This window comes from Xiphias gladius, chromosome 21 (assembly GCF_016859285.1).
Source record: "Xiphias gladius isolate SHS-SW01 ecotype Sanya breed wild chromosome 21, ASM1685928v1, whole genome shotgun sequence".
Taxonomy (NCBI): domain Eukaryota; kingdom Metazoa; phylum Chordata; class Actinopteri; order Istiophoriformes; family Xiphiidae; genus Xiphias; species Xiphias gladius.
In genome coordinates this window covers 14,390,179-14,401,665 of record NC_053420.1, presented here as the reverse complement: position 1 = coordinate 14,401,665, position 11,487 = coordinate 14,390,179, and the positions used below count along the sequence as shown (strand labels likewise).

General features: G+C 41.4%; 1 protein-coding gene across 5 annotated transcripts; it reads right to left on the bottom strand.

Annotated features, from left to right (window-relative positions):
* Positions 1-174: 174 nt before the first annotated feature.
* On the bottom strand, positions 175-11,164 carry brpf3a (bromodomain and PHD finger containing, 3a). 5 transcript variants are annotated; one of them, XM_040158821.1, is made up of 13 exons: positions 10,852-11,164; positions 7,810-9,336; positions 7,353-7,509; positions 6,467-6,598; positions 5,849-5,977; positions 5,424-5,736; positions 4,976-5,341; positions 3,986-4,540; positions 3,831-3,888; positions 3,064-3,152; positions 2,743-2,840; positions 2,427-2,581; positions 175-2,341 (listed from the first exon to the last, which is right to left on the bottom strand). In XM_040158821.1, the coding sequence occupies exons 2-13, from the start codon at positions 9,315-9,317 to the stop codon at positions 2,158-2,160; spliced, it is 3,744 nt and encodes a 1,247-aa protein (XP_040014755.1). In that variant the 5' UTR covers positions 9,318-9,336; positions 10,852-11,164; the 3' UTR covers positions 175-2,157. The 5 variants fall into 5 exon arrangements, with proteins under 5 accessions (XP_040014755.1, XP_040014759.1, XP_040014758.1 ...); XM_040158825.1 differs by having other exon boundaries at positions 2,743-2,816; XM_040158824.1 differs by having other exon boundaries at positions 5,439-5,736.
* Between the last annotated feature and the right edge of the window lie 323 nt (positions 11,165-11,487).

The following is an 11,487-nucleotide window of genomic DNA, read 5'->3' as shown; positions in this document are numbered from 1 at the left end:
ATGAACTTGACCTTCTTGTTGTCTAATCTTCTCATACTTGATTTATCTTCAGAGGACACCTTGACTGGAGGGAAACCAAGATGCTACGGTGTGATAAACTGATCAAACAGATACAAATCTTTAAAAATGACTTACATACGCAGCCAGTTTGTTTCAAACAGCATTTATTCTTGTATGAGAAAATATTGTCTCAGGCAGATTTACAGATCTTGAAGTACAATTCAAATGACAAGATCAAAAATCTCCCGTGCCAGCATGAAAAAAAACAAACAAAAAAAAACGTCCTTTAGGCGACTGCAGTCACTGCTGCCTACAGAGCTCAGGTCTTGTGCCACCTCACTTCTAGAGAGTTATGTTCTGACATGTTGGTGAATACCGTCACTATTACAAAGAGCTACTTAGCATCATACATAAATCTTTTCAATATTTTATTTTTTAAATAACACTCTCGACTGCCACAAATTATAAATTAAAATCTAAATTTGATTTTTGCATTCCTTAAATTACTTAATGTAAGCCAATATAAACATACATTTACATATTTACAAAACTATACACATGCACCTTTACTACACTGAGGTTGTATACATATATGTATATCATGTGTACACCCACCCGCACACACCCACACCCACACACACACACACACACACACACAGTTTATGCCACACATATGGCTCCAGGAGTCACCAATCCTACAAGTTCTTTTTAAAAACAAACCGATTGTGCTTTTCAAGTCATTTCAGCCAGATTTGCAAACAATTGCAACTTCTTCAGTGAGTGATTGCAGTAGACTTTGTCATAATAACCACAAAATAATCAGCTTCACTTCTTTAGTGGCGTCACATCTTACTAACCAAGTAGCTGCACCGGGTACTCCAACATTCTAGTATCATAATACAGTTTCACAATATGGAAAAATAAGTAAAATCCTCTCAAGTCCCACCCAAAACATGTCATAGCTGGACTAAAAGTTCATGAATGTTTGCATTTGCAGCCATTTAACCAAAATTTATCAGTAATTCTACTCATTTGAATCGTTCTTCTATTGTATCTGCAGAGGTATTCGCAGAATTGTAAATAAAATGCGTACACACCCAAAACTTATTCTAAGAGTCAAACGTAGAACCAGTTATGCTTCACTTCAGGCTTGGCTTTAAATTCAGTGTCAATGCCAGCAAGGTTGACATATTTGTTGAATAGCACTCTGCTTAAATGAATCAATAGTAAGTAAAAGACTAGATACCATGTGATTTAATGGAGGGATAACTGGAAATATGGGTTACTATTAAAGTTTAGCGAGTAAACAAGTGTAATTTGAGAAAGCAGGAGCACTTTAAAGTGTCACGTATGTAGTGTTAACTTTAAATGATCTAGGCAACAGCAAACCTTCTTCATGGCTGAAAGGAAAAGCATAACAACACTTTATCATTTCTGGGGCGATCTGCCTTCTTTATAAGTTACTACTATATACCTGTTTGCTGATCAAGGTGTCTTAAGCAGTAGAGTACAACACCTCTGTAGATTTAAGTGCATAAGCTACACAGTGCTCTTTATTTTTTAGTTTGGTGACTTTTTGAAGATACTGGTAATATTAAATAAATGATTTTTTAATATTACCAGTACCACTTAGAATTTTCAAAGACATTTTCTGACAGCGACATATAAATTTTCATCCACAGCTGTAAAAACCAAATTTCCATAGAGTCCAGATATGACGTGAAAATTAAGTGGGACTTTCACGCTTCAATAAACACAGTTACATTTCTATGGCAAATACAGTCTAAATATGATCTGAATCAAGACAATCCCTTTCAAGATTAAATATTTACACTTTTCTCACTCAAGTCTTGACTCGCTTTGGCCTAAAATAAAAACTTTATATGAACACATAGCAACAGTGGTTGTGTAAAACCTTTTTTTAAAAATTATGTGAATAAATGAATAAATTCATCTACAAAATGTGTTCAAGCACCTTTTCTCTCCATTTTAAAAACCAGAGCATCAGTTTTAAACAGAAAACCTTCAAATACCATTAACTGTTGGAAACGTTGGTAATCCTAAATTTTACTTTTCCACCTTTTTAAGAGCATTGATAAAGCTTCTATACATATAACCAGGCAGCCTGTTTAAGAGGATAAAATGTTTCAGCTAAATTCATATAAAATTGGAGGGAGTGAAGTTAAGATTTCCTCTCACGTGGTTTAAATGTACTATGGCCCGGTCATACGCAGTGTGTACAGACTTGCGAACGCTGGGTTTCTTGCCTTCCATTAAGCGCAGTTTGTCTACAGTGTCATCCATCCCAAGCGGCAGTAGTTTGTTACGAGGGAGCCATTGCCTGAAAACCAAGAGGGAAAATTTTCAAAGTGAGCAAGACTATTCCCAGTTCAACATGAGCTTTATCCTGCATGTCCAAATCTTACCAAGTTCTTTTGGTGTCAAAAAAAAGGACTAAAAAGAGCTTTTCGCCTTCGTCCGTTTGTCGCCACTCGCCCAGTTTAAGCACCTCCACAGGAGGCACTGGAATGGGGATGCCGTTGTGAAGAAGCCCTTCCTGGGGCATGTCAGGGTCAACAATCTGTAACAGTAAATTCTGTCAGTTAGAGTACATTGAATAATTATTCCCTTCTACGGGATGCATCAAGGGTTTTTTTTATTTATTTATATCAGCTCTAAGACATCAGCCAAAAAAAAGCTTGGTATGTGAGCCATACACTAAAAGATTGAATCCATTCTCACCATTGCTGGGTATGACGGATATCCTCTGCATTTGGCCCAAACTAGGTCCAGTGGTGCGAGCTCTGTCTCACTATCTAAAGACAGAAGTGTAGACTTTCCTGTGAACAGGATATTCCAATATATCCAATTAATTTGTATTCATGACAGTTCTTGACCCCAAACTTAAAACTGAACTGAACTGAACGGTAATGGTCATGAAAATTGTACAATTCGTTTTTTTCTCTCTTTTTTTTGTGTTTATAATCTTGCACTACACATCCAACACACACACAAAAACAGAGGCATTTCACTGTATTTTGATTGCCCTCTCTTGATACACACCAGACCCACAGATGTCTCCATTCTCACTGCTAGGGACTTTGGCCAGTGCAGGTTTACCCCGACTACGTTTGGGTGGGGAGACACTACAGCTGTAAACAAGGAAAGAAAGAGAGCGGTGGATGATTTTTAACCTGCAATAACTGATTTTTTGGCGCCTTGGGGATAGCAGAAGAAAGTTGTGAGCACAACATTGATATATTATCACATTTCAAGTCAATATGACACACGTTAGAAACCAGTTTGTTATTTACTGATCCAGCAGATACAAAGCAACATTAGCCTTCATTTGGAGTCGTGTTTGTGTCCACCTGATGATTTCAAGTCCAATATTTACCCTCCTTTTAGCTCAGGTTTGGTCTCCTCCAACTTATCTGGGAAATATACAGCTCTTCTGCTAAATAGTCCACTATATCCGCTTGTTGTCTGGTGCTGAGCGGGTAGTGTACAGTGGGTTTTTAGAGCTTTTTTATTTTTTTCATTTTTTAAACTGAGAACCACTGCATGCAGTGGCCAAAAACTATGACATAGGTGAGAGTGACCTAAAACAGAAAAGTTGTGGGCCAGAAAAACAAAACAAAAAGCTGATACCCGCTATAAAGCTCCATAGAGCTGCAGTCGGGTGATAATTCTTTGTAGTAGTGATTCACTGTTAATATAAAAATACTGATTCTAACAGCTTTAAAAGGTACAATTTATAATGAACTTATTATAAGGCTATTAAGCTATAATTCAATACCAACAAAGATTATGCACCTCTCCATACTCACTTTAATTTTTCGTCGTCATCATCATGGTCTGCAGAGGTGTGCTTCCCATTGGTGAGGCCTAGCACAAACACAAGTGACATCCTGACTGATACGGACTTTATGAATCTCATGAATCTCTTTCAGGATTAAAGTAATCTTTTTTTTTTTATCCCTACCTGCTTCTCTGGGTGGTGGTAGGAGTTTGTCTGCTTCGTTTTCTGAACTGAGGCCTCTGGACCTCAGGTGATGCGAGGAAGGAGAGGGAGGTGCAGGGGAAGTGTTTGGAGTGGGAGGTAAGGTGGTGATGTTTGTCACACTGGGTGAATTTGGACTAGCAGTGATGCTCTCCAACCCATTGGTTTTACCCTCGGACGTTTTCCCATTCTGTTGTGGTGGGGACTTGGTTTTTGTCATCCGTGCCCCATTTTTAGCTTTTTTAAACAGAACAGACGTACGACGACCAACTCCAGCCAAAGGCAGAGGTGGGGGTTTTCCCAGTGGTGTGACCTCGTGAACAGCCTCCGGTTGTGAAGATGGCGTTTCACCAACTTCAGCCTCATCTTCAACTTGGCTTTTGCTCCCACTGCGGGATGATCTCTGACGCTTGTAGGAGCGCCCTGGTGACCTTCGCCCTCCAGTTACGATACCCAGGACAGGAGGCTCAAGAGGAGCATCTCCCGGCAGTGGTGATGACACCGGGCAAGTAAGTTCTAGCACAGGTGGAGAGTCATCTTGATCGAAGAAAAAATTATTTCAGTATTATAAATACAGCTTATATGTGTCATAAAAACAATTAGTGGATTAATCTTACAAAATTTCCAACCATTCACTGGTTACAGCCTATCCAATGTGATGATCTGCTGCTCTTCTCTGTTTTATATCACAGCAAATGGAATATCTTTGGGGTTTTTTTGTTTTGTTTATTTGTCAGATAAAGTAAGACATTTGAAGACATCCAATTGGACTCTGGCAATGTTGGATGATTGATTCATTAATTGTAAACCTAATTAGTAAATGAATCGATGATGAAATTTTGTCAGCTGCAACACTAATCATGAATAATTTATAATGAGTGCAGTTATTGGTTAAGTTATATTAGTAAGGGCATGAAGCCCAATTCCATTTAAGAAAAGTAACTGAATCATACAGAGTAAAAATAATTTTACCTGTCCCAGAGCTGGACACTGCAGTCAAAGGTCCAGTATCCACAATATTTGTCTTCTCTATTTTCTTTTCCTTCTCCTCCTCCTCTTCCTCCTCCTCTTCTTCCTCCTCCTCCTCCTCTTCTTCTTCTTCTTCATCTTCTTTTCCTTCATCCTCCTTGTCATTACCATTCACGGACTGAGTGTTTTGTTGCTGCTGGTTCACCCTCTGTCTGAGAGTGTTGATCTCTCGGCGCAGAAGCCTAATGCGTTTGGTTCGACCACCACTGGTGCGCATGGATGTAACCATGTCCAGTTTATCCAGTAAGGCTTTTAGCTGCTCATCTGTGGTTAAGTGCAGTCTGTTCTCTGGGTCCAGCAGAGAGTCGACTGAGGAAAAAAAGGCATGAGAATGGTTGAGGCATGTGGGTTACGTTCATAAAGAAATAGCTATTTCCCACTCTCAACTCACCGTCATCCCACGTACAGTGGTAGAAGCCATGTTTGTTTGGAGCCTCTGGGAGATGCAAGCCGGTGCTGGGGTCCAGGCCAATGCTCTGAGACTGTCTGTGAGCGTGGCGGAGGATGGCTCCACCCACCTCCCGCAGCTGTAAAGCTGTCTTGTGAAACATGGTGTCCTTGGAGTTGTACTTGAGGCAGTTGGAAATCATGAGGTCAAAGTCCTTCTCTAGGTCCGTGATGGAGCAGTAGGCATGTCCCTCCAGTTTGGTACGCATGGTGGAGAAGTCCATGGGTTGGGAAATAAACTCCAAGTAATCTGGGACCTCAGTGAATTATTATAATCAGAAGATTAGCTGAGTCATGATAAAGACTAAGTAAATATGCTGCTCAATGAAAAGGGTGTAATTAGACAGACTGTTTTCAAACTGCACCAACCTCTGATAGATTGACAGGCTGAGAAAAGATTTTAGTCATGTCCTTCTCTTGCAGTTGGTCCAAGGTGGATCGGAGAAGCACCAATGCTGGGGTCAACTTCAACTCAAGAGCAGCCTGCTGAAGTTTCATCTGGAGATATATGACGTGAACACACAGTGGAGGGGAGAGGAGAGGAAATACAAGGTCACTCTTAAAAGGTTCAATGACGAATGCTGAAAAGAACAGAGATTACAGCTGCCTCTAACAATTATTCTCATTGTCAATTTATCTGCCTATTATTTTCTCAATTCAATGATTAATTGTTTGGTCTACAACGGGTAAGAAAACAGTAAAAACTGCCCATAACAATTTCTCAGAGCCCAAGGTAACACATTTTAAATTGATTGTATTGTCCGATATTCAGATACTTATCATACATGACTACAAAAAAATCTGCAAATATTCCCATTTGACAATCAACTCAATTTGACACAAGTGGCAATGAACTAATCAATTAATTGAGAAATTGTTGCAGTTCTAACAGAGATGTTTGTGAATGGCAATACTGAGAGGAGTCTAATGAAAATACCCTAAGTAATTATAGCTTGTCTCATGCCTCATATTTCCTCTGTAACGCACCTGTTCTCTCTTTAGCCTCTCTCTCTTGCGGATCAGCTCCACCAAAAGTCTGGCCCTTTCAAGGTCTTGCCTCAACTTTTGCCAGTATCGAAGCTCCTCTCTTGCAGCACACAGCTTCTCGTCAGGCTCCCTCTGGACACAAAGGAGCAAGGACAAAGAGATGAGATTTCGGATTCAGCTTCGAAATCCATTATAATTAGCATCGTATTTTACCATCTTACCCACTACCGATAAACCTTTTTTTTTTAACCTGCACTAGTTGGTTAAAACAGCTTAAGCCATCCCCTGGCATTATATGTGAGTGGGCAATAGATTAAAATCAACATCCACAAGTTTTTACACGCTGTCGCCCTCTGCAGCAGCGAGAGTTCAACAGCGAAGGTGACAGAACAGTGAAGGCTTGTGTAGAAGCTTGCCATCTATCTGAATTGGCTATTGCAAAGTGTGATGTCTGGGTTTATGCTTGATTTCAGTGTGTGAGAATACAAACATAGTGAGTGCCATGGCTGACTCTGTTTTGAACAGACTTTATTGTTTGTATATTTTATAGTAAATTAATTCTGGATACCAGTTCCAAACAAGTCCAAGTTATGGGCACAGTCGTAGCGTTAAGTATGGCAAAACCACATGTGCTTAGTTTGCAGTCACGAGTGTGAAAATGCAACAAAGAATAGAAGTGCTGTGATTCCACTTTCAGTCATCTAAAACCGTTTCCTGTGAAATATTGCGTGCTCACGACTATGCTAAACCAAAGGTACAATATAACAATATAATTACTATTGTGCTGCAATTGCAGTAATTGCAGTTATTATATATAGTTATATGCAAAAAATTATATTATTCTATAATTTTCATTTTTACATACACACAGTCCATAATCTCTCACCTGCTCTGCAGTCCTGTGGGCCTGTAGATGGGAATGAAGGCGGCGTATTAAAGGCATCCCATTTCGTGACTGACGTTTCAGTAACCAGTAGTTATGAAGCCTCTGCATGAACTGATTCTTTCTCTGGACTTCGACTCCTGTGCAGATCTTGTTCAGCCTGTGAAAATGTAAGAGTTGTACATTAAAACTTTTGTGGCAACACTGGTGGTCATACCAACACCACTAACTTGAGATAAGGTAATTTAAAATATCAATAAATTTCTGTAAAAATACTTTTACAGACATTTATTGATTAATTGCAATGGATCAAAACAAAATGACATAAGATACAGTAAAAACATTTCCTATGGATTCCTGCGAGATATATGAATAACCTCTTTTAAGATAACAGACACTACAGTGAAATTAACTGGACATGCTGGGTTATGTAAAATCTCACAGTATGCACATGTCACACCTGTGAGAGGGGATCTGAGGCACGAGCAGCACAGGCACATTTGAGCGACGTGTCGACCCACCAGACCCTTTCGTATTCTTCTTTTTCTGGCCTTTGGTAGCCTTCTTGTTCGGCGGTGAGGGGGGGCTTTGAGTATATGACCTTTGACCCCGGTTCCCTCTGCCCCCCACCAGTCTTCCATCAACCGACTCATCTCCTGACCCATCCCGCCGAAACCCAACAGGAGAGTGATGCTCACAGAATGCAGTCTTCTTCACAGAGAAGGTGGTACCGTTGACACCTGTCTCCCGGACTGGGTCTATCTTCATGAAGAGGCCAGCCTTCTGGGCACAGGTGACGTGAAAGGCCCTGTAACAGTTGGCTTTGTGGCACTGAATGGAAGCTCCTCTGCCTTTCTGCTTACACAGGTAGCAGGTGAGCTTCCAGCGAGCAGGAGGGATGTTCTTGACCCCCTCAACAGGCTCCAAAAACACTGTGTTGGCAAAGCACACCTCCGGGATCCATATGGCACAGACAACATGGGCCCAACGTCCATCACTTGTCTGCTTGAAGGCACCTCCTCGGTTGGGGCAGAGCACACAGTCTACAGGACGGGAAGGGGACTGCAGGCAGCAGCGGCACAGCCACTGGCCCTCAGGTACGTAGGGGACACCGTAACACTCTTGGTGGACGGCCAGGTTGCAGATGTCACAGAACAGGATGACATTACTGTTGAGACATTCGTCATCCAGGCAGACGCAGCAGAAGGCATCCTCATCGACTGCACTCTGGGACAGAGCCTGGCTACGGGACTCCAGGATGGACTCCCTCTCCAGACGATCAATCAGCAGCTCAAAAGTGTCTGGAGATACAGAGGCATGACCATCAGAGACCCTCTTTTGGTTCACCATCTCCAGCCAGGCCAGGTCCTCCTCGTCCATGTCATACTCAGCCACACTGTCCTGTTCCTCCCCTGACTTTTCTATGTAGCGGTAGTATGCTGCAGGGAGAGGAGGCGCCTCTGAAGGGCAAACTGAGCTCAGCACGCGGAAGTTGGGCTCAGGCAGAGGGCTTTGGTTGGATGGGTGCTGGAAGGAATTAGTGGCTCCATTGTGCTGCTGGGAGCCAGAACGTTGGTTCTGGTGAGATGTATTTTTAACACTCCTCCTGCTTTTACTGTTTGAGGGTTTCCTCCACGATCTGGGTTTACTCTGCGTTTGCTCACTGTTCTCCTTGTTGCTGTTGCACTCAGCAATGTCCTGGGCCATCATCTCATCCTCAGTAATAACTGGCAGAGGATCTGTGATGTTAATCCGATGGAGCCTTCCATCTAGGTCCACTTCCACTATTTTCTGTGCCTGAGCATATGTCAAAGTCTCCCTGGATGGAGAGAGCTGCAGTCTGTAGGGTGAGGGGGGCCGTAACTGGCCAGACGATCCCCTGCCCCTTCCTCTCCCTCTGCCTCGACCCCTACCCATGTTGAGTCCGTGAACAACTGTCTCACATTCCCACCTCCTCACCTTCCGCATGGGAGTTTACACCAGCTCCCTAACAGAAGAGAAGGAAAAAAAATTATCGCACTGATTTAAGTTACTGTAGTGAGCATCACATTTTGTTTAAATGTAAGAATGAAAGTATAGAGAATAGTGGGAAAAAAGTACTTGCCAAAGTAATATGTAGACTATCTATCTTATACATGTTAAAGTATATTTTGGTATATAACAGTTTTTTTTTACCTTTGGTAAAATGGTAATCAATGTTGTACTGCAGTTCCACCGGGTTGCTATTGTTTTGTCTTTATTGTACTGTATATGTTGTTTGTACTCTCTCCCTACGAGATCTGAATCAGATTTTTACTGGGAAATAACTATTTTTATATCAGTTATCACATCACTGTTGCCACCCACATTAAATGTTGAATTTTAAATTAACAATAATTGTCAGTGTTGTCAGTACTATTGTGCTATTTCCATTGGAAACCTATGTAAAGCCATGAAAATATTTAGAGTATCACCATTTACCCACTGATTGACTTGTCGATATCAAATATAAGTTGTTACTCTGACATCCATCTGTCCCAGATGAACCACTGTAGGACTGTGGCTACTACCAATCTGTGTTTATTTGAGCGTGTGTGCGTTTGTGTGTGTACATTAGTTTGGGCAACCCTCCCTCTTATCACACCAAGGTTGTTAATTACTTTAATTTTACCTCCTTGCAGTTCAATGTATACTTTCTCGATAAAAAATGCTACTGAAATGAGAGAAAGAAGCTAAAAAACAGTAGTTAAAATGTTATAAACAAGTAATTATAAAATACTGCCTTTATTCATTAATATTTAATAAACTGGTTACAAAATTGTGTTTTAGTCTGCCCTCAAAACTTATTTTATATTCCTCTGTGTGCCTATAATTAATTTCTTTTTACCGGTAAGATTTTGTTTATTTGTTTTATTCCCGGACACAAAGGGGTCAACTCTGGTGCGGCTGTAATAAAAAACACAGCTTGTTACCTCAAGTACTCTTGCTGCACAAACACAAGTACAGTAACTTGTACTGCTTGCATGCGTGCAGCTCAGCTGTCTCTCCATTGGTCCCAGCAGGAGTCCGTCACACTGCCATGTTTCTCTCAATCCAATCAAATTGCAGCACCCTCTATTTTTTTTCTCCTTGTTGCTGTGCGTAGTTCGGTTGAAGAGCGCTAAATACCATCTAGAGTATCTAACATCTGTCAGCCATTTTAGGCGCACAACAGCAGAGACAACATTTGTATTGCAAGTTGATTAGCAGCCCAATTATACATGCCAAAAGCAACCAGAAAGCACATGCACTGTATGCACCGTGCCTTAATGCATAAATTTATTGCATGTATACATTAGGTCACGACACTGCCAATGTGCAACGTTTCGGGCATTGCTTTGTACTCCAGACCCCTGCAAAAAAAGATTTTCTCTTGCTGATGTGATAACGTTATTCGGTCGGACAGGACACACAGGAGTCGTATAACAAAACGGTAGAATTTCTAAGCAATGCTGAAAATAGGGAAAATATCAGAGTCGTTTACCTTGTGAAATCGTCCTCTGCAGCGCGAGTGCCAAACAGAATAACTGCACCTAGCTAAATGTCAGCTAGTGACAGACTACAACCAAGGCGGACATGCTAGCCGTTAGCTTAGCTAGCCGGTAATTTCAGGAGCGACAGCGTCATCTTCAGCACCTCACCTCTCCGCCGTGACTCCGGTCAAACACATAAACTCTACCTGGTCTCATAGCTGTGCTTTAAACCTTTCAAACGATGCCGGTTTTCAATTTGGGGGCAGCAAAATCCCGAAGAAATCAAATTTATGTACCTTGGATGAGGCTAAATATTCAGTCAAGATGGCTTGAAAAATACGCCCCTTTGGAAAAAACCACCTAAGCCAATCGCAGGTCACCGCCTCACCTCGCACGTAACGCGCACCGTGCTCTGATTGGTCAAACTGATAAACCGAATTCATCGAACTCAGTCTGGAGCTCATCACAGGAAAAAGCGACGACAAAAACAACGGCACCTATATTCCGCGCCTTATGGCTTCATTTTCATGTCCACCAGACCTCATATTGTACCTGTTACACACCTGGTATTTCTAGGGAAACGTGTAACGTTATTTCCGAAGGCTGTAAAAAAAATCCAGCATCCAAGTGTAATAACAACATAATAT

Bases quoted from the DNA above. Each gene is read 5' to 3' on its own strand.
- brpf3a (XM_040158821.1), bottom strand. From the start codon at position 9,317: ATGCGGAAGGTGAGGAGGTGGGAATGTGAGACAGTTGTTCACGGACTC. The intron at 3,889-3,985 runs GTAGGGATAAAA...TGTTTGTGCTAG, and splicing joins ACCACCACCCAGAGAAGCAG to GCCTCACCAATGGGAAGCAC. The intron at 2,342-2,426 runs GTAAGATTTGGA...CTTGGTTTTCAG, and splicing joins TTTGACACCAAAAGAACTTG to GCAATGGCTCCCTCGTAACA.